This window comes from Oreochromis niloticus, linkage group LG7 (genome assembly GCF_001858045.2).
Source record: "Oreochromis niloticus isolate F11D_XX linkage group LG7, O_niloticus_UMD_NMBU, whole genome shotgun sequence".
Taxonomy (NCBI): Eukaryota; Metazoa; Chordata; class Actinopteri; order Cichliformes; family Cichlidae; genus Oreochromis; species Oreochromis niloticus.
In genome coordinates, this window is record NC_031972.2 from 62,713,718 (window position 1) to 62,741,423 (window position 27,706).

General features: G+C 40.1%; 1 protein-coding gene and 2 long non-coding RNA genes across 5 annotated transcripts in view; 1 reads left to right on the forward strand and 2 right to left on the reverse strand.

Annotated features, from left to right (window-relative positions):
• cdh13 (cadherin 13, H-cadherin (heart)) overlaps positions 1 to 27,706 on the reverse strand; it is a 356,939-nt gene that overhangs the window by 174,399 nt on the left and 154,834 nt on the right. For both annotated transcript variants that reach the window (XM_013272522.3, XM_013272523.3), the window contains exon 7: positions 3,035 to 3,179. In XM_013272522.3, the coding sequence (XP_013127976.1) occupies positions 3,035 to 3,179 (145 nt within the window). The remainder of the gene's footprint in view (positions 1 to 3,034; positions 3,180 to 27,706) is intronic.
• Positions 9,339 to 19,993, reverse strand: LOC109202950 (uncharacterized). The gene is made up of 3 exons (XR_002062960.2): positions 19,861 to 19,993; positions 9,805 to 9,854; positions 9,339 to 9,703 (listed from the first exon to the last, which is right to left on the reverse strand). It is a non-coding gene; the product is annotated as an uncharacterized LOC109202950 (long non-coding RNA).
• LOC102077733 (uncharacterized) lies at positions 20,255 to 21,627 on the forward strand. 2 transcript variants are annotated; one of them, XR_269430.4, is made up of 3 exons: positions 20,256 to 20,393; positions 20,706 to 20,892; positions 21,246 to 21,627. It is a non-coding gene; the product is annotated as an uncharacterized LOC102077733 (long non-coding RNA). The 2 variants fall into 2 exon arrangements; XR_003220900.1 differs by lacking the exon at positions 20,706 to 20,892 and having other exon boundaries at positions 20,255 to 20,393.

Here is a 27,706-nt window from a genome sequence, read left to right on the forward strand (position 1 = left end):
GCTGAGCTGACATGTTGAATAAGTAGACTGTTCAGTAGACAGATTTGCAGGCATGTCTTTAAAAAACGTACAGTCTTCAGAACCGCATCCTTCATCTTATCACTGAGCTCAATTAAGTCTGGCATCCATGGCAACTACAGCACAAAGGAGCTGTCAGATCACACCACACTGGAAATAAAATCAGTTTATCTACTTTGGTTTATTCAGACAGGCACTTTTTTTTAAAGAATACGCAATAATTTAATTGCATTTTAAATTTGATGAAGCGGAGCTGCAAGATGGTTTCTAACAGATGATGTCAGAGCTGACCCAGTAAACATTTTTAAATGATTTTTCTTGGCACTGAGATAGAAAAGTCAAAGTAAACCTGTCTGCTAAACCAACTCATCTCTAAAAGCTAGTACGATGTGATGGTTCCAGGGTTACAGGAGCTCTTGCACCCAGTGGGGCAAACCAATTAAGATTTCCCTGCCTGTCATATTTCCTATTTAATTCTCATAGACTACTGGTGCTGCTGCTGGTGCTGCTACTGGCTCAGGCATATACAGTACAGGGTGTATCAACAAGAGCCCATTTTCAAAAGTCTGTATTTTTTTTTAGTACTGGACATTTCTGGTGAATTTTAAAATACGTAGCAGGATATTACCTGCAAATCTTCACAATGTTCACAAGTGCTCAGTGTGTGTCCCTCTGGACACATGAGATGTGTCCGTACAATAATCAAACTCTGCCTATATGTTGTGAGCAGGTCTGAAGTCACTACAGCCACTGGTGCTGTTATGCTACCAATACCGGTGACCACGTGAACCTCATGAATCCTCTCTTTCTAGCTACGTGTTGAATTATTGGTGATGAACAGCTGTGAATTAAAGCACTCTGGAATCTAATTATTGTGTTTGATGCACCTGAGTTTGTACAGAGGGGGGAGAGAACATACAGTGACATGTAAACGTCTCACACAGACACATGCATCACTGTAATTACTGAAAAAAGCCACAAGCAACAGACACAGCTCCGAGACATTCTCAGCCTTCCAGCCAAGCCATCCAATTATTTGGTATTTTCTTGACATCAGAGCTCAACAGTGAGACTTTTGACATGATTTCTGACATCAAAATGCGCTTTTGTTGTGACTGCATTATTCTAACAGGATTTAACTGTCCAGTTTGTCAGCCTATTATCTCGTTCTGTATAGCCAGTAATGACATGCTGTTGCTTAGCAAATGTATACCATTGCATAAGCATCGTCTGTATTAGCAATTCATAACACAAGTCAGCATGAAGTTGTCAATAGCTCAAAACGTCTCTATGGGAAGCCGTCTGTGTGTGTGTGTGTGTGTGTGTGTGTGTGTGTGTGTGTGTGTGTGTGTGTCTCTCTCCTGTGCCTGTTGACTCATCCATCTTATCAGGGAAGCTCTGCTGGTGATTAAGGTGTTTAGGAGTTTGCTTTTTGTGTTCACAACGTCAGAACAAACACAGTGAGAAGCATCATGTATTTATTTTACCATTTGTCCTTTGTTCTTCTAATCATATAACTTTATATTTTACATTGACTGTATTTCTCCCAGAGGGTCTGTAGGTGTGTACCTGCCCAACAGGGACACACGAGCTGAAGCTTGTGGTGTTTGTTAATTTCATCATCAGCACCATGGATAGCGCAACTATGACAGCTGAAAACACATTGTGACTTTGCTGGTATGAACTGACACAAGCAAAAGAAACAATAGTCGCTCCTGTTTGTCTTCAGAAAGCAGTGCATCCATTTGTGAAAGTTTGAAACAGCTCTGTCACCATTTAAGCAACCCACTTTTATGTGACATAAATTGAAATGTGTTCACTACAATAAACCATTTAACGCCCAAGCAAAACTTGGCTGAACGCACTAAAAGACGTTTTGTGCAAAATGTTACCACCTCCGCAAATTATTGCCTATGAATCATTTTATATATAACCCGTGAAAAAACAACAACAATCTTTTGAATCTGAAGTTTCAGCTTTATGCATAGACATCCTGCATTTCTATACAGGTGGCAGAATGTGAGCAAAATAGGACTTTTCAAAATCGTGTACGTTTGAGCTGCATTTATTTATATTCTGGTCTCGAAGTGCAAAGTGTCACATTAAAAAAACAACAGTTATAGCAGTGACAGCAGCTCAGAGAACGGGAAAGGAAGCGATGGTGACAAAGTGACAAATACATCTAAGAGAATATCAACATTTACACCAGAAGCCAAAGGTGAAGAGTTTTCATAAAGCCTCTGCCAGCCATGCCTCAAAATGATTTATTTTGAAACGCTTGACCATGAGATGGGCAGCAGAGATGGGCAGAGAATTTACTGCAACAGCTGCAAAGTCTATAAAAGATGTGACAAGATCACATTTCAAGTAACTGCAAAAATATAACAAAAATAATTTACCAAATGACCTGAATAATTATCTTAATTTTGGCACATAATGAAAATCCCAATAAAGTAGAGAATAAAGTCACAATATTTGAATTCGCTGTTTAACACTCACAGTATTTCTGGGCATAATAATAATAATAATAATAATACACTGCAGAGTGCCTACACAACCAACAAGATTTCTTTTACTTAAATGTCTTTTATTTGTCTGTCTCTGTTTCCAAGGATACCATTACCCAAAAAGTGCTGCCAAACGATGTAAATGTTGTAAAAAAAAACTCTGTTATCATATCTGTATTGCGATGTGTATAAATATGAAAACACCAATACTTGAATTCATACACACAGTAGCACAGAAGTGATGATGTGAAACCACCTGACAAAGTTCGCTGCTTTCACTGATGATATTGGTCTTTATGTGATTTTATGATTAAGGTTAGCAATCTGATACTGACTCTGCCACAAAGCACACAGCTCAGGACAGAAGTATAAATATCATCAACACAACCTTTTCTTGCTGTAGATCATAGAACATCTCAAGTGTAACAGCCACACTATGTGTAATATTATTGTCTAGTTAAACCCATTAAGACCCCAGTTCTGTCCAGAGTCCCTCACTAGTCTCCTACCTGTAGGGGATCCCTCCAGCACCTCTCCTGTGTACCGTGGTTCTTTGAAGATGGGCCGGTTGTCATTTTGGTCAATGACTTTAATCCTGAATACTTGTGGTCCCTCGATAAGGTTTCCACTGTAGTCTGTGGTCGATACCTCCAGCTGTGTGAAAGAACAGAAAGGAGTTAAACAGTTTGTTTTCCAGTTGTCGATTAACTTTTATTTAGAGCGTTCTTCATAAAACTGCAGGTAAGCTCAAATGATGTGCTGTTGTCTCACCGCTCTTTAAATAAAAAGCCATTTGTTAGTAAAAATGTGTTTTATATTCGTCTATACGTAACAGTGATGCTTGGTAGCTGAAAATGACCATAATAAATAGATAAATAAATAAAAAAAACATTATCCATTGATTTCCATTTCATTGAGTAAAATAAGCATCTGATCCCCTACAACCCAGAGGAAACCACAGTTGAGCCCCCCACAAATACCATCATCCTCACAATCAATCACAGAGGTGGAAACATTACTTCGGGGCTGTTTGCCTACTGAGGGGCCAATGGATTCAGCCATGAACCATAAAACTGAGGATGAGAACCTCCTTCTTTCAGCCAGAACACTGGATTTAGGATTTAGAGAGTTTCTGTCAGGAGCAGTGAGACACGTTTCCTCCTTAGATGAGTGCAAACCTGGTGACCAACTTCAAGAAACATCCTGTGACAAAGGTTTCTCCATGAATACCAAGTGTTGCTTTATTTGGGGATCAAATACTTATTTCACTTAATGACTTGCAGTCCACTGTGGCCACTTTTTTCTATGACTATATATGTTGTATTCTTTGAGCACTCACAAAAATACCTATATAAGACAAACACTGATAACATATGAGGCTTATCCTGTACTCCTTTAGTCTACCTCCTTTACCTCAGCCAGGGATCTTGTATTGGCCTACATTAAATATTAATGTTTGCAGTTTTCCTTAAGCTGCAGTACTTCTTGTGATTCCCTCAGTTCACACAGGGATCCCTTATAGCAGAACACAGTAAAAATATGACAGTATCCATTCAACAATACTTGCTAATCCGGAGTGAAATAACCCAGCTCTATGTTGTCAGACAAATTTTTTTTATCCGTCTGCTAAAACATTTTGTTAATAGACTTGCATCTGCAGTAGTGATGTTCAGTTTACCATAAGGTATTTTTCTATGTTACAATTTTGTGTGTATTTGTGAGTTATACCATATAAGTTGAGGTGATGATGAGTGACACGATGTCTTTCTCAGGCTGCATTTAAGTGTAGCAGTGTTTCAAGCTAAATGCTAAGAAACAGAATTACAATGCTAGCATGGCAGTTTTTAGCAGGTGATAGCATGCTAACATTAATTAACACTAAATCCAAATGCAGGTGAAGCTTTAGGGCATATCATTGACTTTGGTGGTATTTTATCAAAGGTGGATGTCAAATACACGTTGATGGCTTTTAAAGAAGAGAATAATTAAAATCATCAGCTCTGGGGAGCTTGAGTCTTTCCACAAATCCCAAAGCGATCCATCAGAGATTACAGTGTTAGGATCAACAGTACCATGCTACACAAGTTACTGAAAGCATCAATTTATATAGTTTTTTTTTTTTCCATTTAAGTCTTTAGATGAAATGTACTCTGCTAAACATGTACTGAGGTGAAACATGACCATCTATGTTCACTATACAGAAGTTACATCCTTGTTTGGATATTTTCAGTTTCATGTACGGAGAAAGTCAACTCAGTTTCACACAAGTCTTTCTTGCACTTAATTGTTTTTACTGACAAGAAGTATTTGACTTGGATGAGTAGCTGCACTGATGTCAAAACACATTATGTACAGAGCATATGAATTGCTAGCAGATTTGACCTACACTGGAATCTTTCCACTTAATCGGCTACATGTAAAAACACTAAAAGTACCAGCGTCAGATTAATTTGGATGGCTTAGTGTGATGACCATGAAAAAAAACATAATTAATAAATTATTAATAAAAATGTAGAGGACTGGCACAACTCAGTTTTATGCTGTGTTCTTTGTGCTTTTATTTTCCCCTCCTGTCTTAGGCGGCACAGGCCCTCGTCGAAGTGGGGCATCGGGTATTCGTCCAACTGTGACCCCTCATTCACCTTTCGGTAGTCGACACATCTTTCTTTACCACAAGAACCACTACTCTGGCCCCAACTCATCTCTTTCCTTAACCAGGCTCAGCACCACAGTTTTATCATACTTAATCCGCACCAACAACTGGGTGGGTTTTTCGTGCTTGTGAGTGTCGCAACTCACTCTGTACAAACTGTCCCTAATCAATTCAAAATGTGGGAACGTCTGTGCTGCTTCAGGGCACACCGTTTGACCATCTATTTCAATCACTTAGTCAAAGGTTGAGCGTAGCGTGTCATCACGAGTCTGTTCTAGCGGAAAATCTGTGGAGTGAGTTACTGGGACTGACAGCACCTCCAGTAAAGGCCCCACCATTCCCTCCTCCACAGAGCCAGTTTCAGACCACCCTGCATCAACGCTGAATGCAGCACAAACTCTGGATGTCCCTACCAATCGTGAACACGCCCCCACACACTGGGTTCATTAATCTACTGAACCCAGGCCAATTCATGTCCACCCCAGGCTAACCCTGGCCTTCAGTTTATGCATTTTCTCTGATGCTTAATTTCCACTGGTACAAGGGGATATTTGTGAAAATCCCCATATAGGCACCTAACCTCCAACCACTCTGCCTAGAAATATGCACCTGGATGAACAAGGGTTTGGTGGACCAGGGTCTGAATGTAGCCCGAAGTCCACCAGCCGGTGAGCCCCTCCACAAACTGTTCCAGGGCCATGTTGTTCAGCTGCCGAACCTGCAACCACCTGGCTGCAGCTGCCCTTCAGAGGTGAAGGGTCGGTCCTACTGCTGCAACCGCCCCTTGCCCCCCTTGCCAATGACAACCCCAAAGTAGGTCTTCGCCGTGGCATTGTAGGTCTCTCCCAACAGCAACGGCAACAAACAGAGGACCCACTCGTCCTCCAGCCACCGGCAAGGCTTTGCCCTGGCTGCAAAGACCTCTAACAAACCCTGGGGGTCAAGAATCATCAACATCACTTGGTCTGGTCCCTCGGAAGAACCAGACCAAGCGATGAGGTTTTCCAACACCTCCGTCTGCCACTCAGTCTGGTCCTGCAGCGCTTCCAGTTGTTTACAGATGCACTGCCTCCTTCTCCTGTTGCATCACCAGAATCTCAGCCAGTGCCTGAGCCGGCTGCCTGGGTTGGGGCTTCGACATGCCAGCCAGACTTCAGGACTACTGTTGAAGGTCGTTGTTCCGTCAGCTGATCCGACTTGTCCTCTTTCTGGCCCCGACAACTACTGAAATAGGGAAGGCGTGATTAGATGATGTTCACAAGCTGTGATGTTCAACCTTCCCCTGAAACCAGACCCCGAACCCACTGCTCCACCCCTCCTCTGCAGCCGACCCACCAACCACACCCTGCCAGAAAAACCTTAGTAGGCAACTGCTGTCTCTATTTTTCCTCTTATGAAAGGTTTTCTCAGCAGTGTTCACTTTCGTTTACTGCAGTTAGACAAATTAATGGCTGGGAAACAATGTGGGCCTTTTGTTTATCCACTAACTGCATATGTGGCACATTTGAATACAATGAATTGACTAGTAAAACTAATATGTCTACAGCCTGCATCCCAAACTGCACTTCGGGGAGCCTGCGACTGAACATATAATGATATTTCCTTTTAGGATTAGTTGTGATATAATCTAAGCATGCTGTCTTTTTAAATCATGTCGGCAGATGAGCCTGTACCCATGAGGTCCGCAGTTTTTATTCTTTAAAGGTACTATGTATAATTATCTCATTTCAATCTAAATCTCTAAAGAGGCTAAAGAGATCTGTTCACTTCCTGTATTAGTGATGCTGGGCTGGAGAGAAAGTGAGTCAAAGAGTTTCTCCTCTATCTCCAGCATCACATTATCAGCCTTTCTTCTTCCTATCAGCAATACATGGCATCACACAACCTCTCTATCAAGGGTCATCCCACTACTCTCTCGCTATCTTATTCCACCGACTTCCTCCTCCTTTGTCCTTCTAGCTCTCTATCACCATAATGCCTAGAGCATATATTTTAATGGCCATAAATGCGCACATGCAGCTGAACTAAGTGTTTTAGGTGTAAGGGGCCTAATAGTTTCATAGATCATCTTATCTTCCTTCTGCTGTGAGAATGTACCATGGGGGGCTCTCCTTGAGAGGGACTATTTCTCCCTCTAGCTTCATCATTAGATGAGATTCAGCGCTTTTGCATGATGATCTCCACACATGTGACTTCACCCTATCCATATCCACACGTACTTAGAGCCAAACTATTTGGCTAAGTTAAGAATTTCGGGACGTACACGGCAAATGAGTTACCTCTGTATGCCAGCGAGCAAACTGTAGCTCCACGACTTCAGTTACTCACACAGACACTTAGATACACACATTAATACATGTGCACAGTGTAGGATTTCATCTCAGCATGTCTGAGCTCTAATGAGAACATAAGCTGTGAGGTGTCTATGCAGAGTTAGATCATTTGAATGTATTATCACACCAACAGCACAGCAACAACCTGTTTAACAGAAGGAGGGAAAAGATAATCAAACACATACTGCCACATAAAAAAGGATGTCTTTCAAACAAAGCCAGCCTACAACTGCTGATTTACACAACTTTATTTGATCCATGCAGAAGCTACTGCTTATGCAATGTGCAAATATCTTAACTCTCCTACAGCAAACTGTACTTTTTTATGACCACAGACTAGAAAACTGCATAATGACAGGCGCAATGTGGAGATACAGCTTCACAGGAAATCAAAGAAAATATTGAAAAACTTCTTTTTTAAGATGAGTAAAATTGGGAAATGGAGGAAAAGGCAAATCCAGCTGTACTGTAATTTCTTAAATGATACTAAATGTTCCTCAAAACATTTAACATGAAACAGAATGTTAGTGAGTGTATATGCAGACAGACACTAAGTCAGTTATACATCAATATTCCCCCCTCGCCCCTGCGGGCGGTCTATCCTTCAAGCTCGGGTCCTCTAACAGAGGCCTGGGAGCTTGAGGGTCCTGAGCAGCATCTTATCTGCTCCTAGACAGAGATCTCGGATGTTGTTCCTGGGATCTACTGGAGCCACCCGATCAGCTTGGGAGTCACTGGGACCACTGTTACTGTTAAGTGTAATTGTTGAATGTTGTCATTGGGTTTCTTAAATTTGTAAGGTCTTATTTCAGTCTATAGGATCAAGACATTCCCTTGATCCTGAGCACCTCTCCAGCCACTCTGTGCTGGGGGAGGTTTTATTGCAGATACATCCTATCTGAAAGATCTGTTTCTTGTGTTGTAAGCTTCCTGCTTTTATGACCCTTTTGGTGAGCAGGTCACACACACACACACACACACACACACACACACACACACACACACACACACACACACACACAGTGCCTTGTCTTAGAACCATTTGGGGGTTTTATGGTGGGAGGTGCTTTTGCTGTGATGTGTATTGTGTGAACTGTTTTCCCAATAAAAGGCAGCAAGCGGAGGCCAGATTTGGGGTCATTTTGTGGTAGGATTCGAAGTGCGTTCCTGAGATACCGACGAGGCCTCCCTTGCAAGTAAATCGATCGATCGCTGACTGTCTTGTTTTCTTCATGATGAATAAGTCTCTAAACTAGCGGGGCTTGTGGAAACACAGACCCAACAGTTAGCTTCACCCTCCACGTCTTATTGAGCTCTTCTCTGAGCCCTTGGTATTTCTCCAGCTTCTCGTGTTCCTTCTTCCTGATATTGCTGTCATTCGGAACCGCTACATCGATCACTACGGCCGTCTTCTTCTGTTTGTCTACCACCTCTATGTCCGGTTGGTTAGCCACCACCATTTTGCCCCTCTGGATCTGGAAGTCCCACAGGATCTTAGCTCGGTCATTCTCCATCACCCTTGGGGGCGTCTCCCATTTTGACCTCGGGACTTCCAGGCCGTATTCAGCACAGATGTTCCTGTACACTATGCCGGCCACTTGGTTATGGCGTTCCATGTATGCCCTGCCTGCCAGCATCTTGCACCCTGCTGTTATGTGCTGGATTGTCTCAGGGGCATCTTTACACAGCCTGCACCTGGGGTCTTGTCTGGTGTGATAGACCCCAGCCTCTATGGATCTTGTGCTCAGTTCCTGTGCTGCCATGAAACCATCCATCCATCCATCCACCCATATATATTTTGACTAAGTTCTCTGTTAGCATTAACCAAAAATGTTACTAAATACAGAAACTGTACACTATGAATATGATGTAGTGCAGGTTGTATATGCTATGGAACTGGGTCAGAGAGAAAAAATAACAGCAGCTCCGTGTTTTGATGCATTGAACCAAAAAAACAAAAAGCAAAACAAACCTTTCCTATCTTGCAGGATTGAGTAACAGTGGCATGTGTAGCATTTTCTTTACACTCATTTTGGCAGTGCTAACACTACTGCTGGGTCACCTCTAAAAGCTATTTTCTTACAATTGCATGAAAAAAAATCCTCAGTGCTCAAAGTCCTTAATGTCTGGATGCTTGCGGATCCACTCCTGTGCTGCCTTCTTCTTCCTCTTTGAGACTGTGTTAAGAAAGACTGTAGAGAAAATGTATTTATCATTTTGCTTGACATGTGGGAATCTTTGAAATACTGTAATACTTTTGAGACCCAACCGGCTTCCAGCAAATTGCACATACGAGATATACTGTACACACCGCCATCATCAGTCACTCCTCCCTCCAGGGAACTGGGAATTCCAAACAATAACAGTAAAAAATCAAATAAAGGTAGTGGTTAAAACTGAACAGGAGACTGCACAATATATACTTACTAAGTATTTGGATGCTTCATTCAGCAACAACAGACTTGTTAGAGCCATTACATCCCTCACACAGATCAACTCTTCCTTCTGCTCAAAAACTAGACGCTTCTTTGTCCTCTTTCAGCCCAATATTGAAAATTAACATGTGTGCAAGATGAGATAAGTCATTTCATTTACTGGTCAGGGCGAATTAGCAGAGATGGCTCCTGATGGCAGACTAGTCAGTCAGTAAGGGTACTGATAATAACTTTGTGATGATTGCCTCTGCGCTCGTGACTGTATCAAGTTTGTGTCAGAACAAGTCGAACATGATGCAGGGCTGAGATAATTAGCACACAGAAACAATGGCATTTGTTTGGAGACCAACTAAATGTCTAAATAAAGGTTACATTTATTTGTTACTCGAGTGTTCGTCATCAAACTATTCATCACAGGCGTTTGTTTATCCTAAATTAAAGGGATATTAAAGGAATTTTCTAATCCATGTAAGGGTTTGAAATGTAGCGCCATCCTTTTGAGCATGGAAAGCCATTATTCAACACGGATGAGTGCGATACTGAGTAACCAGAACTCAGCTTGTTTGAAACTAGAGGGATTGATGTGTTAGATTGGACTCTTTCATCATTCCAGTCGTTAAAACATCAAATTAGGGAATATCTCTTGAATGGAGAGTGTTCACTCTCAGAGGCTTTTGCTGACACAACAGTATCCCAAACATACATCTGTAACTGGAATATTTAAATATGCATTGAATTCTGGAATTCTCTGGCTTGTGTACATGCAAATATCAAATATTCCTTCTCTTTTATGTCAGTGTCTGTAAATACTGAGGTCGTCTTTGTGACCGCATAAGAAGCTAGGATGATAACAGGGTAGTCGTATAGGCTGAGGTGTGAACTAAAGCCCCAGCCAATTTGACACATGGTTTATTGTGGGGGAAGCACAGGAGAGGGTAGATGAGCTGAGGTAGTTTCATCACAACCTTAAACACAGACAAGAATAGGAAGAGTGAAAAGGAAAGTGCTGAAAGGCACCGAGTCATGCATATGGAAGTGCCTCTGCTGACTTCCACTGCCATTGCCTCATTTCACATTCACTCGGAATTCATCTCCTCCTGAGCCATTCAAGTAGCCCTCCCTTTGCTGAGGAGGTGAATTCAAAGGGTCTCTGCCTTGCCTGCCATTTTCTTAAGATCCCAGTGAAACTGCTCTGCGGTAGCTTGAAGATGAATAGTACCCAGCGCCTCCCAAGCAGTCCTGTGGCTCAGCCTTCATCAGTGGGCTTCACTCCACCCCGGTCGTGCCCTGACACAGACAGACCCCAGGTGGGAGAACTTTCCCATCCCCAGACTTTCCTCCATGTTCAGTTTTCAACACAGCAAACAGGCGTGTTCTGATCACTGAACCTTGCAGAATTTATTAGTGAATGATATCAAGCACTGCAATAACACACGCCTGGCCTACGAGGGGAAAACACAGCTGGGGCTTGATGGTTGGTGGGTGCTGTCGTCCAGGTACACAAACTAAGAGAAGAGATTAATCTTGAGATTTAGTGCGCAGGGTGATAAAATACACATTTTAATTTAAGGTATTTATTTAATATTGCTGTTTATTTCTAACTGAATGTCCACATTACAGTTCTCAAGCTTTAAACTTGATAAACATTCAAGGTTGTATGAAGAAAACTTGTTCCAACAGCAAAGAATACATTTCACATTTAAAATATAGTGTAAATAAAAAAAACAGACTGTAAACATAAGCTGGTCCCAAACAGGTTATGTGTTTAGCATAAGTCACCGTGTTGATTTATCTGTGAAATACACTGAATTTAGCTTAAAGGAGAGCTACGTCTGAGATACAGAAAACTGACTTTAAGCTCAGTTTGCTATCCTATTAAACCTGTTTCACAGCACAGCCAGTTTTCAAATAATATAGCATCACTTTGAATTATGTTCAAGAGATGTGGAGGCCTATATTTAAGGGAGGAGTATTTATTTGTGAACCAGTTTTTGGTACATATCTCTATCCATCTAGCTTCTTCTTTATTGTTATTCGTCTTTTTGGTTTGTATTTTCTCTTCTTCCCATAAGTTCAAGCTAACCTGTTGCTCCAGTATCAACGCTACACTTTCAGTTAAGAGAAAAATATGTCGCAATAGATCACAATAGCAATAAACTTCATACATTCTTCAGCAAATTGGCCCACTCTCATCACACACTGACATTTTTCAACTCAAATGGCTCACAAAACAATTTCCTGCCTGTCGAACTTCTGAATCTTCTGGTGAATTTCAAAGAAGTTACATTATAAAAGAGTCATTATCTACAGGCAGCATTGCTTTGAATGGTGCATCAGGGCAGCTGCTCCAAAGCGCACCAATGTCAGCAGCATTTCTAGAAGGGCAGTACTTGAAGCCTTGTATAGTATTGCTTTACAGAGCTGCTGACAAAGATATGGAGTATTTTATTATCTAAATATCAACTGGTACACAATAAATTTTTGATATTTAAAAAAATACACCTGTCTTTTCCTGTCATAACAGGATTACATATTTATACAGTTCCTAATAGCCTTAAGTTTATCACAATCTAGTGGGATGAGATGCAGTGTCACACTCGAATAGAAAAATGCTTTAAAAGTCTTGATGTGACTGATATACGACAGCATTCTCATACTGTACCATACCAACAATTTGTCACGGCCTGAGGTGTGTCATAGTGACGCGAAAGGTACCCCTCCACGTCCGTATGAAACGCTCTGGAACCCTAACTTTAACTCTAACCTTACATTTATAGATTCATTCCAACCCGCTCTCATGCCTCCGAACGCGTAACATACAGATGGGTTGGGTGCCTGAAAGCGTGACACAGCAACGTTTTGGGATGAGAACATGTTGGATATACGTATCTTTATCCCCATCACCAAAAAACAAATCTGTAACAAATCAAACGTAAAGATGTGGCAGAGACCAGGCAACAACTAAATCCAGGTTAGGAGTCCATTAAATGATGCGTATGAGAATGGTCATAAATATCAGTGATGTAGCAGCTCGTCTGGCTCACGCTGCAAACCAATTCACATGTAAAACAACAAATGTGACCTTGACTTTGACCTTGAGCACAATGTGCATAAAGACCCACTGAATGATTATTGTGTTTAAATAAATTATGTCCAATACTGTAGAAGAAGGAACGATTCTTGTGATTCTTGAACGGACGACAGACGCCTCAATAAGCTGATCGGTTCTTCTGCTGAATGACCTAAAAATGTTAAAGTGGTCTCTAGCAATCACAACTTCTTTTGGAATATTAGATTGTGTTAGGTGGATTTCTTTTTGCACTCTCTAATCCCAAAGTCACTGATCTGAAATGTTCATCATTACATCAAAAGAAAAGAGGCCCTTGGAATGGAAAAGAAGATATAAATAGATGGTCTTTGGAGGGAGAAAAATTGAATGAAAGATGGAAGGTGAAAAAGAGTAGGGGAGTTAAAAGTATAGAGAAGATACAAAATGATAGAAATGATCTTTCATTCAGCTTGCCGTCTGGCAAGATAAAAAATAATCCTGCTTCTGAAAGGCACTGAAAGAGTCACAAAGGCTCTCCCTGGTGTATAGTGGTACAAAACACCCCCCTCGTATAAGGTATAATTCAATCTCCTTTTGTCTGGCACTCAAGGTACTGTTTGAAGAGCCGGTGGAAAACTAGGCTTACCTCTCTTCTACTATGTCTATCACTGTTTTTATAAGGTTTTATAAAATCCTAATAGAAGAGATTTGGGTCACGTGCAGTCAGACCTGATATGTACTACACAAAGATGTGTGCAATTAATCATGAAAATTAAAAGTTCCAGAAACTACTTTTTTTTCTTCTTATATAAATATTTATATGGCCAGATCGTTCTGCCCACGGCTCAAATAAACACTGTCAGGTTGATATTGCCACCTCATTTATGTCCTTTCAACAATTTTATGCAAGCAATTCCCTGCATATGAAAAATATGCAAAATATGCTTCTTTAGTACACAGTAAAGAATGTGAAATGGTGAGATTCTCACATTTTTTCACCTAAATTTAACCAAAGACCCAGTGGAAATCAAACTGACTAAAAAAAAAAAAAATCTGAAAATAACAAAAACAGGTTCAGTGACTTCCAGTGCCACCTGACCTCCTGACACTGACTGTAACGATGTAAAGACCAGGAGGAAATCATATGTTACAGTATTACAGCTTTATCACTGTGTGAGATCATCTGACTGACACTGGTTCAGTAATCAACATCACGCAAGTTTTATTTCATCTCCCCCAATTTCATGATGCACTGCAAAGCATTATCACTTAGTTACAGTACCAGACAGTGAGTGAAGAAGAACCTCTCAGTGCAGCATCCTTGGCCTACTGCAGTACAACTAAAGGAGGGTTCAGGGTCACCCAGCTGATTCTAACTAATATTAATGATGGGATTTAATAACATTTGGCTGTCATGAAGTGAGCAAAGTATTTTAATTTTAGATGCCCTATAATTCTTAGCACTGACTTCTGTATTCACTTTTCTCTCTCCCTCAGGACAGATTTAAATAGCTTTGTGACCCTAATAAGTCAATTTGCATTAAAAAAAAAAAAAATGGAATATATAGTGTCAGCAATTTGAGTCAATAATACAGAGTGTTTCTGTCTAAAGTATCTACAGATGAAAGCGAAGCTGCCCTGTTACTAAAGTAGAGTGCATTAGGGGTTGTGTCATGTGGCTCAGCAGGCGACAGACAGGCTGAATTAGCAGAGGTAATGCCTGAGGCTCAGCAACAGGCCACTCGATGTTTAATCAGGTTATCTGGGAGAAGGGGCACAGCAGCATGTCTGCAGGGGTTTACGGGGATTTCTGGGTGGACAGCGGGATAGTGACAGAATCCTCAGTGTTGAATGATCCCGACCCGGGGGAAGGCTTGGAAACAAGAAAAAAATATTGAAAACTTTGAAGAGCGTCTTTCTCGAGTGGTCTGTAAAGAAAAAAGTGCATCAAAGAAGGTTCTTTTTCCCCCCATCTTTCTTCTTTTTTTCAGCTTATTTAAAGTTTGCTCCCATTTGAAGCTACATCTTGAAAACTAATTATTTAAAAAAACCCTTCAAAATGGACCGTTTCCTCTTCTATCTGTGAAATGGGAGGAACATCTTGGAAACGAAGCTAACGAGACAAACATGTATGTGTAAAAACAACTTATAGACCACGGGCATTATCAGCAAAGTGCAACGGTGTGTGAGCCTGTTGCCTGAAAGCACCGGGGTTATATTTCTTAAAGGTAAGCGCTATTATGGCAGCTAGAGGTTTGTTTGCTCTGAGATGGTTGGAGTGGTGTTAGCAGTGTATGTGTGTCCTTTATCGCTTGCCCACATACAGGGACTAAGTGCACATCAGGCCTGTTTTCCTGTGTGCAGGGCAGCGTATCCTGCTCTCCAAAGCCCAGGAAATTACAGTCCAGCCAAGCAGAAAACAGGAGTGGGATTTGGACAACAAGCTTCACCTGTCTCAAACCACAGGCTCATAAACTTACACTTACTGTAAATGAGAAAGGCATTAGATTGCTATATGAAACAGCAGTGTATAGGTCTGTATGTATGTGCATTTTATAGAGGAGAACGTGAAGTACTCAGTATGTATTTCTTTATGAACTGAGAAAGAGCTGCAGAGACACAGTCCGAGGACAAGCTATGTGAAGGGGCATATACACACACATATATATATATATATATATAATAAAAAAAAAAAAAAAAAAAAAAAAAAAAAAAATCACCCATCTCGCCCCTGCGGGCGGTTTATCCTTCAAGCTCGGGTCCTCTACCAGAGGCCTGGGAGCTTGAGGGTCCTGCGCAGTATCTTAGCTGTTCCCAGGACTGCGCTCTTCTGGACAGAGATCTCCGATGTTGTTTCCGGGATCTGCTGGAGCCACTCGCCTAGCTTGGGAGTCACCGCACCTAGTGCTCCGATTACCACGGCTATATGTATGTATGTATGTATGTATATATATATGTATGTATATATGCCCCTTCACATAGCGGCCTGGGAGCTTGAGAGAGAGAGAAAGAGAGAGAGAGAGAGAGAGAGAGAGAGAGAGAGAGGCCCTTAGGCTCTGTGTGGTATCTAATATGTGTGAAAGACCATGAGGATCGTTGAAGATATACATAAAAAATGAGCAAAAATATCCAAAATGCATATAACACAGACAGAAATGTCCACAGAGAGCAGCATTCATATGTAGGAGTACAGAAAACATGCATCAACACACACAAGGTCAGGGTCAAATGTTTGAGCTTTCACCTAGTCATAGATCGCTCACCTCAGCAACATGCTGAATTAATCAAAAATTCTCTCTCGCTCTCATTCTGACACCTTAGCAGAAGAAAACAGTCCCAGTGAGCAGGTATAAGCCAAAAGAACAGATAGAGAGGGAACCAGTGACTGTAAAATTTGATTAAACAACAAAACCATGTAGACATTCATGTGATCAGCACTTTGTGGTGAGAGGTATGGGGATCAAATCCTGCAAAGTCACCAAATTAGCAAATTGCGGGAATTATGAATGTCTGCAAAAAATGAAAAGCCTTAAGCAATTTATTGCTCACACTGAATGTTAATATCTCTCAATGAAAAATGCTTTAAGTAGCATCTTTGTGCTGTATGCGTTTCATGTCTGAAGACGGGATTAGTGAATGTGTGGAAAACCGGAGGAACAGTGGAATTACAAGCAGTGGGAAAACACATGTGAGGAACTTTACGGACTGAGGAGAAAACGACAAGGTGCCAAGAGATCATTTATCCCCACCCCCCAAACTGCACACGCATGTATCGCAATGCTAAGTTCCATGCTAGTGGTGAAATATTTGGCTTCCTGGCATGGGTCATGTGACTGAGTAACTGTTGAGGCTAAAGTGCAAAAATAGTATCAATGATTCTGTTACTTAAATATTTTAGGCAGAATGTGGTGCTAATGACAGCGTCATCGAGAATGTTGCATGGCATCCCTTGCAGCAGATGGTACTCATTACTATCACTTCTATCAGTGAATATTAGTAATGTGTTGTTTGTGAATGAACAGCCGATTCTTTATAGTAAACAAGAAAAGTCAACTGTTGTTGGACAAAGCCCGATCTTCAGCCGCAGAGAAGCCATTATTTTCACAGGCCACCATGTGACCAATCACATGCAAAGGCAGACTAGGATCATACCATTATCTCACATAAGAAATAGGGGCTGATGCCCCAAACACAATGACAGTACTGGCACAGGCCACGTACACAGAGTGACATAGAGACAGGGAGTTGTAATAAAAAGTGAAGAAATGGGCAAAAACAGAAAAAAACCCACAGCATCTGGCTGTTTCCAATTATACTGGTAACTGTAAAGCTGAGTGCAGAATTTGTGAAATGAAAATATGAGTTAGAGCAACAACAACCCCGCAGAGACATCTAAGAACCGCTGATCCATCCGTGCAGCTGGAGGAGAGCGTGCCCTCTCTGCTCCAGCTGCCATCCACTGACCCTGGACAAGTGTCCTGTTTTGAGCAAAGTACTTCTGCTGCAGCATCAACTGACTTGCTGAAAACTGCAGGTATACCGCAGCCTTCTGTAACTCAAACCAAACTAAGCACATTACAGAAGAAATGACTGCAGCCAAACACAAAGGTGTTGATGATGAAATGGCTAAGATGACAGCCAATGGCGAGCCATTTCCTACTGTGGAGGACAAAACATTTGAAACGTTTGTGCCGGCCTTAAAATCTATACATGTTCTCCCCTGTAGTAGACGTAGTAAGGGCTTTTATGGAAAAACTAGTTAAAAAAATGCTTACCAACACACCTAATTAGGCGAAAATTGAAAGTAGTGAGTGATACTAAATTAAAAGCCATAAGAGATGTCTTTTCTAAGGAAGCTGAGCCAAAAGAACAGAGTCTTTGAAGAGAGCTGGACCTCCCATCGCTAGTAGATATTGTTTGAAACATCTTTGGATTAAAATTCAAGCACACCGTTTGTAATGTCAATACAATGAAACTTGGGTTTAAACTCTTTTTATGGTGTGAATGTAATCTAACCTCAATCCAAACCAACTACCAGATGTATGTTCCAAGTTTGAGCTAAACAATGTCCCATAGACACGAATGCTTTGTATTCTTAGTGTGAGAAGGTACTATGGCTGTGCAAAGTTCTGCATGGACCAGCAACCAGCTGTGAAATGAGTGTAAATGATCTGTGTTCTTCAGTTGTCCAGATCACAGCACCTTCTTCCTGTATTTCCTTTTTTAGTCATGCCCCAGATGCATCTGACCAATCAGCAGACTGAACATGCTCACATGGTTTGTAGTGATGCATTCTGGTTTGTTTGGAATTGATTTGGATTTTTCTCTGTGTGAAAGTAAACCAGAGAACAGGAAAAAGCTACAAGTCTGCTAACTAATCAACGGATTTGGACCAGAGTAAACAGACAACACAGATGGGAAGATTATACACAATCAGACAAAGAACAAACATAAGACCAAGGGTAAATATACAAAAGAGCAAACCATGGAAAGAGGAAACATGGGGAATGAGGAACAGCTGAAACAAATCAAGACAATGAGACAAAGGAAGCAAAACTAAATACAACACACAGCAGACAGAAAGCTAACAAAAAAAGGAAGTGACTTAACTGTCTTGACAGACATCCTGGCCTGTCCAAATCACATGACCAATTTAAGATGATGTAATGTAGCACCAAGACACACCCTCGCTGAGTCTCAGGACATTTTCGCACCTATTATCCGCCTGTTTCTGAAAGATTTGGGGTTTGGTTCCCTTTGGTTTCTGAAGCCATTGAATATCTTTCAATATGTTTATTTTGCTTAGGAAGGTTCATAACTTAGTGACGGGATCTGGAAGTATCCACGTCAGGCCATAATAAAAGCTGTATGAATTCTCCTGATGCTTAGGAAAGGAGCTTCTTGTATTTTATAGGATAGGATGCTCTGAAGCCGTCCTTCATCAAAGGAGAGGAGAAAATGCTGTTGTATTATTCATAGCAATGGACTGTCTGGTCATTCATGAAAACAAAACTTACAAAGTGCTGCGTATTATGTAAATGTTAATTAGAACTCAATTTTCATGCCATAGCCTGCTAAAATGTTTTGAATTTTCAACAACAGGCTGTTAAACACTGCTGAACTTTGAACATCACACAGCTGTAAAAAAGCAATAATCTGCTTGTTGCTGAATTACTGTCTTGAACAAACAACATAGATTTATATAACATTTCTACTTAGTAATTGATCAAAGTGCATTTTATTTTCTGTATAATTTATTTTGGTTATTATTTTTTTTTTTTTGCAGCAACAACAAACTATTATGATAAATAGGTTTTTACCTTGAGTCAGCTGGAGTACGTGTTGGTCACAGAAACACAAATGAGGAATAGTTAAATATAACAGTTAAATGCTGGAAGTTAAATATAAGAAAGTAAGATGTATTGAGTTTTATAGAATCTGGGATAGATTTACTAAACAGGGTAAATGCTTTGAATGCTGAACACCTTGTATTATTTATCATCTATGTTAATGAAGGCACTGTGGACTCCTCTGTTTTGAACTATGACTTTTGAATTGGACGTTCTTTTAGAGGTTTTCTGTCAAAATCGATTCTTTACAGTGACCCATGAGGAAACACCAGCAAATAAACAAAATGGTGCAAAAGGACACACAATGTAATCTAAGTTGAAAAAGTACAACAGAAATAGGATACAACAGGAGTTACATGACACACAAAGGAAGTAGAAAAAACTCTTGCACAATGGAAAAGAAACGAAAAAAAAAATTCACATAATACAATGGAACAGTTTTCACTGAGACATTAATATGATGAAAAAGCTAAAGAAGTGACAGAAACCAAAACGTGCAGTGAGTGTTAGGATACCTGGTGGTTATACGTAGTACTGCTGGTGTTTAGTTCTTAGTTGTGTTCCGGTGCCTTCCCTGTGTTTTGTGTCTCGTTGGCTCAGTTATGTTTTCCCGTCTGTGCCTGTCTGCGTCTCAGCGTATGCTCCCGTTACTTCCTGTTTTATTTTGGTAGTCTCCTGTCGGTGTGCGTTCTGTTTTGCTTCTCCCGTGTCTCGTCTGTGTGATTAGTGCCAGCTGTGTTCCCCTCCTGATCTTCATTCCCTCGTTAACCTCTTGCATTTACTGTCTGTGTTTTTCTCTGTTCGTTGTGTTCTCCCTCATCCCTCGCTGTGTTTCGTTTGTTTATCTAGCTTCTTTACTTTAATGTATATTTCCAGTTTAGTTTTGTATTTCCGAGCTTCCAGCAATAAGGCCGAGATGTTTGAGTTCACCTTTGCCTCTGCGAGTCTGCATTTGGGCTCCTTTCTACCAGCCACAAACAGCAAACCTGACAGTGAGACACACTTAAAAGCAGCAGATGGTTCTCCGGTGTTGTTGGGAGAAAACAATGTGTGTTTTACTTCATGTAATAATGTAGATACATGTTTGTTATTAGCCGTTTACTTCAACTATTGTATTTTTTTCCCTGGTTCTGTTTTATTCAGCTTCTTTTGTGGATTATGTGCTTTTGCAACATTTCAGTTTGCACCTTGATGTAATCCTCTGTACTTCAACTGATGAAGGTTTCTCTCGTTTCTAGACTATGACGCTGACATGCCCGTGTCTTTGAGAGTGTTCTTGACTTGACTAGATATATTTTTTTCTTGATCAAGGAAATAAATTTGATTTAGTTGGTTTAATTGGTTTGTTTTGCTTTTTAAGCCTAACGGTGGCCTTCTCCGCTTGCATGGACATGGCTCTCATACCGACAGTCTAAAGGGAAAACGTACTAAAAGCAATTTCAAAACTTGGACTCAACCCCATGCTGTCTGCTTAAGTTATTGTGGAATTACAAGGAAATGTAACTGCTTGGCCGTCAATTATATTGGAGCATCTAAAACTATTAAATGTAGGTATAGACTAAATATAAAAATTACTAAATTTTGTAAATATTTAATGCAGTAATCTTAGTCATCTTTAATCAAAACTGTGTGCTTGTTTGATTTAGAGGCAAAAATACAAAAAGCTCAATTTAATGCTCAAATACTAATGAAGCTTATGTGCAAGTTCAATGAGGAAGCTCTGTAGCCACACAACTGTCTGCTTCCACGTGTTTGGTGGCTAATCTAAGCTCAACATCACTTCCACTTTTCCACGGCGTCAAACCCACTGAGACATCACTTGTTTAGTCTTCTTCAGGCCAATCAGCCTCCACTCTGTGTACTTGAAATCTCACTGTTCACCTATCCTTCTCCCTTGCAGATTCCTTCATGCAACCCACCTCCTCCCCATCTCTGTGTCTCCCATGTTACTCAGGCTTCATCCAAGCCTCCATCTTTATCTCCACTACCAGCGTCTAGACGCCGGGGGTCCTTCCCTAGTTCCTATCGCCACAGTGATTCTGTTCTGCTGTGAAGGGCCACTGGATTTATTAAATTCTGTATATCAATAAATCATGTTTGGTTCCTTCTAACGAGCTCTCTTTATTGAAATTGACCTAAATGTAAAATCTGAAAAATTTATATGATTTCACCTTTGATCCATCTATCAACACTGTACGCGCAGTTTAGAATATTTTGCAGAGTAAAGGGACACTAAACGAAGAAAATGTGTGGACCCAAAAGCAGACACAGGAGAGAGAAAACTAAGGTGTAACAAAAGCGAGCTGTTTATTAGGCTGATGGCAAACTGGAGAACAACTAACCTGAAACCTAAACTGGGAAAAACTAAAACATGAAAACTGACATGACGTAAACAGAACCTGAACCTGAACTTGAGGAAAAAACCTGAGACATGAAGAAACTGACACTCATAGAAATATGTAGCCAGACAAACAGAGGAAGATAGAGGACTTAAATACAAGGAGAGACTGAAGCACTGGCGTGACTGAAAGCAGAACATGGAGGACAGGAAAAGACTCAGGAGACAGAAGAAACATAAACTAGACTAAAACTCAACCAAGACAAACTAATAATAATAGCAGAACTTCACATATTTCAATATAACATAAGAAATCAAAAATACAAAATACACTGAAAATGCTGGGTTGCTGACCCAGCATCCTGACAGAAAAGCAAGACAAAAAGTTAACAGTGATTTACAGTAAAGTGAGTCACAGCGTAAGGCGACTATAAGTCATTTGCATAAAACTGATCTGCCAAAGAATTTTATGATTCATAGACATCTTATCTATGAAATTATGAGTAAATATGGGGGGAAACACTTAGCTTGATTTATACCTGTTGACAATTCCAAAAACTGTTTTGAGAGGACAGCTTTGTAGAGCTCTTGAAAGCTGAGATATTTCTAAATCTAAATTTCAAATTAGCTGTCACCTGAAATCTCAGCCATTCTAGAGTTGAGATGGATCCATACAGCTTCTTCTCAGTAAGCCCCTCCTTTGTCACCGTGTTCTCTGCCTTGACAGACACAATATAAGGAGCAAAATGTGGTGCATTATATCTGCTGTCAGAGGGGCATACCCCTTTCTACATCACGACACAGGTTGCAACACCTGGAGTTCTGAGGCAAACATCCTAAAGCAGGCTAACAAGAAATCCAACAAGTTATTAGCATTTTTTTATTTGTTATTAAAAAAACATTTACTGATGTACTTTTTTAAACAATTAGAACTGACTTTGTGCAGCGAACGCCACTAAACTTTTACATAAATAAAATGTGTGCAGCACTACTTTATTTTTGTACTTTAAATTTCAGCTTCTCCAAGGTAAGCACGTATAAAAGACTCGGCACACTTATTGTTGCAATGACCTGTATTACTGTGGGTCATCCTTCTACCGGTGTAAACAAGACTGTTATTTATCTCTTCACGTTCTCTCCTTCCTCTGTTCTAAGCCAATTAGAGTTCTTACTCGCCGCTATCAACCCGACCCAAGCTTGTCATAATTGCAGCGATAAGCCTCGCACTCCTCCCCGTACCCCTCTCTCCCATCCGCTCCGTTTTCCATCTCATTAACATTCATTTTCACCCTAATTGAGCTTAATAAGAAAATAATGTTTGACATTAAATCCTTGTGAACATGTGGCCCAGCTGATCACTGCGTCTGTTTGTTCTTTCACAGCAAATATTTTACTTTGTCAGGGGTTTGTTTGCTTGCCTTGCTCAGCTGTGCGCCTGCTGTAACAGCCTACTTAGAATTCCCAGTTTCCATTTGCTTTGCGCTGACCTCTTGCCGTCGTTATGCTGAAGTTAGACTCTACTTTCCTTAAACGTCTTTATCAAGTTTTGCTTAGTTTGGACTTTTGCTTGCAACAGTGGCTGCATCCATAAATTCCCAAGATAAAGCATCCAAAACACTGACCACTGCATTTAGACACCGTGCCAGTCAACTTTATCGATTTTATTTTTCTTAAAGCCTGTGGCAATACTTTTTTGATATACTGTGACCTTGTGGGTGGGTACAGCATTTTTTCCCAAAGTAATCAATGATCATTATACAGCCAAATAGAAAGGAGAATGGGAGAAGGAAGCTGAAGCATAAGGTGGGTTCAATACAACCTTGGTTGTCTGTACAACAAAACATTGATTGTATTTCTTATATTGCTAACAATGATGGTTAAATAACAGTTCACACCTCATATATACCGGATAGTTTACCAGAGGGCATGTATTGAACAGCAATAAGCTGCAGAGACATGAGATTGAGATAAAAAAGTCATGTATATGAGGAGATTTACTCTGAGGAGAGAAAATCAACCACTTACATTAAGGGCTTCCAGACGTAGCTGAATGCCGCTTCATCACGTCTATTGATGGAGAACAGCTTTAGCCTAAATATCACTTCAAAAACTAACAAACAAACAATCAAAACGGCCAATTTACCTTTGAAATGATAGATTTTTTTTGCCACTTGGTGGAAGCACAACATATACAGTACTGTGCAAAAGTTTTAGGCAGGTGTGAAAAAATGCTGTAAACAAACAAAGCTTTCAGAAATATAAATGATTGTTTGTTGGCCCCAGATGTATTCTGCAGCAGGACAACGACCCCAAACACACAGCCAAAGTCAATAAGAACTATCTTCAGCATAAAGAAGAACAAGAAGTCCTGGAAGTGATGCTACGGCCCCCACAGAGCCCTGATCTCAACATCATCGAGTGTGTCTGGGACCACAGACAGAAGGATGTGAGGAAGCCGACATCCACAGAAGATCTGTGCTTAGTTCTCCGAGATGTTTGGAACAACCTACCAGCTGAGCTCCTTCAAAAACTGTCTAGAAGAAGGCAAAGAGTGGTCACACCAAATATTGATGTGATTTAGATTTCTCTTTAGTTCATTCTCTGCATTTTGTTGATTGATGATAATAAATGATTAACACTTTCATTTATGAAAGCATTCTTTGTTTACAGCATTTTCCCCTCACCTGCCTAAAACTATTGCACAGTGCTGTATGTGTGTATATATAGTTTGAAAGGGCTATTTGGGGTTTCTAAATTAAAAGTAACTTATAACTGACACTTTCAGTTCAGAACTAGTTCAGGTGTTTAATATGGCCATCATATTTCTCCCCGTCGTTCTGTTTGGGTATGCATAATAAGAAATATGCTTGTATACTAATCCAAAGCACTGAAAGCTAAAGTGTTAGTCCCATAGTTGTAACTCTATGCAAGCAACCCCTTTCAAATAAAATTAGTCACGTGAATCATGTGAAGCAACATCAATTCCAACATATTAAAAACAGCAGATATAATATATAGATTCATTTAACATATGAAATGGTTTTCCATTTGTTCGCTTTACTTTGCCTATAAAATGTATTTGGAAAAATCGTGATTTTAATCTACCGCTGAATATTTCATGTTTCATTCCCATGAAGCCATTAGCTACAATGGGAAAGGCGACACCCTTAATGAATGTGACTAGGAGAGACTGTGACAGCCAGTGGGGACTACAGAAGTCTTCATACAGCACTGGACAAGTGATAATAAAACCAGACTGAATTTAATAGGAGACACTTGTACCGTTTTTTTTTGTTTGTTTGTTTGTTTGTTTGTTTTTTTAACAAATGTACTTGTTTTAAAATCTCCTCGTTATAACAAAATAAATGAAAGCAAGTTATGATGTAGGCCTGGCTGGGAAAAACAACAGGAAGAGGAAATGTGAGGCCTGTGTGCTCAGGTGCGTATGCTGATGCCCAGCCTGACTCAGTGTCTTGCCTTCAGGTATAACAATTATCAAGCTGGAAATAACAATCATTAGTGATGACCCAGATACAATGCAAGGCAGAATTTATATTAGAGGCTTTTTCAATCAAGAATTAGAAATAATGACATATTAGACTGGATGAGGTTTTTATTGTCACAAAGATATTAAACCACTGACGGAAGTTTCTAATTAGATTTTTGACCATTTATTATGACACTGTGAATGCAAAGGTAGCGTTTGGTAGGTTGGAAAATATTCATTTTGGGTCAGCAGTCAGGTACATACTGTTAGGATGGCTTTAACCGCACCTAATGTATTTGGTGAGGTTAAAGCCGTCCTTAATCTGCACTGTGGGTATGCTGAGTTTATTAAAGTGCTCTCTGACTCTAAGGGTCTATAAATTCTGTGGAGGATCTATGTAACCAAGCAGAAACCTCTGGAACCGAATGAAGCGCCAACAACTGCAGTTCTAGAAAGAAAACTTAAAACTATCTGTAAAAGTGAGAAAAATCCATCACCGAGTATTTAAAACAAACAAAAACAAAGTCTCTTTGTTTCCTCCTTTTAATGAACTGCGCAGGAATGGGATTTCTTAATAGTTGCTTTTTGTCATTTTGTTTTATTTTGTTTTGCCGATAACTAAAGATAGGTGTGCACACTCCAGCACTTAAATTTCTCTCCCAAATGTAACAATTTCTGACCAAAACAAAAGTAAATAAATAAAAAATAACACAACACAACAAAATGCTACTGTTGGGATTTCTAGGTGTGGAAGCCTGAAACCAGAGGTGTCTACAGAGGTCTATAAACCAAAGCCATGACTTGATGATGGTACAGCACGTTAAGTCTCAACCCTACATGTTTGTAGATTATAGATTACAGTCACATGATCTCTGTTTTCTTACACCTCCCAATTCAATTGTATAAACAATTAAACAAGACACACAACTCTGGCCCCTTTAATGCCTGCAGGCTGTCAGTCCGCCGTTTACCTCAGCTTTGTGCAAGGAGCTGGATGGAGTCGATGGAGTCAGTGAAGTGATAATGAGGTGAGCTGAGGGAATCCTGCACCTTTCCATTTGTGAGCGCTGTTGTTTGCTGGCGTTGGTGAACGGCGTTCTTTGAAGCAGATCTAACTTTGTTGGACTTCAAACTGCTCGTCAGAGGAAAAGTTTGATTTTGAAGATGTTTAAGGCTCATTATCTGGTGTAATGTTAGCTTAGAGAGCAGTGCAGAGGAGGAGGAAAAAGACACGATGAGAAAGATGATGAGCAAAATATGCATGGGCAAATCACGTATGTCATTTGAAAGAGCTATTAGTGATCTTTACATTACAAGTAACTTGTAAGTGTTACTATAGCCAAATACATACACACAGTTATGCAGAGTAACAATGTCCAGCTCAGCCACTGGTTTCAAGATGGCAGGCTAACAACAACCAGTGTATTTTTAATGGATTAAGTTTGCATTTAGAAGAATGAATCAATTTTTTAGAAGAAATCATTACACACTAATCAATAATACGTACAGTATCCTTTGTTGTATTAAATAACCTCAAAGATTTACCTTTAAAGCTGCTTTATAAAATCATGAAGAAGCAGCATCTACGTGAGGCAAGAAAATGTAGAGAGCCAAATCACTGAAGGATCAATCAGCTGCTTTTGGAAAAACACTTTCTTAATAACGTTAAGATCACAGTTTCCTCCTTAATAAATCTCCCTCATTGCAGCAGGTTTTCTAATAGCGTGTAAATATTGTCCACAGATAACTTCAGCTCCTCTATTAAAAAGTGACACTAATTATTAAACAGTCTTTGAATGTGGTGCTGACTCAACATCTTGATACTTTAAAAAAAAATTATCATTAATATTCATAAAAATGTAAGGCCTTCCCATTTTCTATATTTTCTGTTACTGTCTCTTCTGAGTCCTTCACATTAGTCACCGTGCCATCACGTGTCTCTCTGCTGAGCTCAATTTCTCCATACTGAATACAATACAATTTTTTTTAATGGAAAATGTCCCTGGACATTTATTCGCTGCTCTGCTTCTTCTTTTCTAACTCAGTGTCTGTCTTCTTCCCCAGAGTTTACAAACTTTTGTTGGACCCAAAAACTTTATTTCACTGAGCTATTAAATCAAAAACTGTAAGATAAGAGAGGTTGTTTTAAAGCTACTGCTTTGTGGGTTTTTGTACAGTGACACACGTCTGGTAATTTTGCCTCTGTACACCACCACTACTATTTAAAAAAAAAAAAAGTATTGCATTCACTGACACTTATATTTATACACAGCGCTCAATTATAGTAGAAAACCATGTGGAGTGGTAAAGCTAACAATCTGGTATGCTCCTAAATGCATAAATAGAGCGGGTACCTCAGCAACACCAGGACACCTGAAAGGCTTGATGGTCGAACAAGTTCCCTGGTTAATGAAAATAACTTCATAACATCGAGTCTCAAACATTCCCAAGGAGGAAGCTGCATCATCATCACAGTCTACAACAACAAGGCATCACCACGACTGTCAATAACAGATGCTTTACATGCAGGCACAAA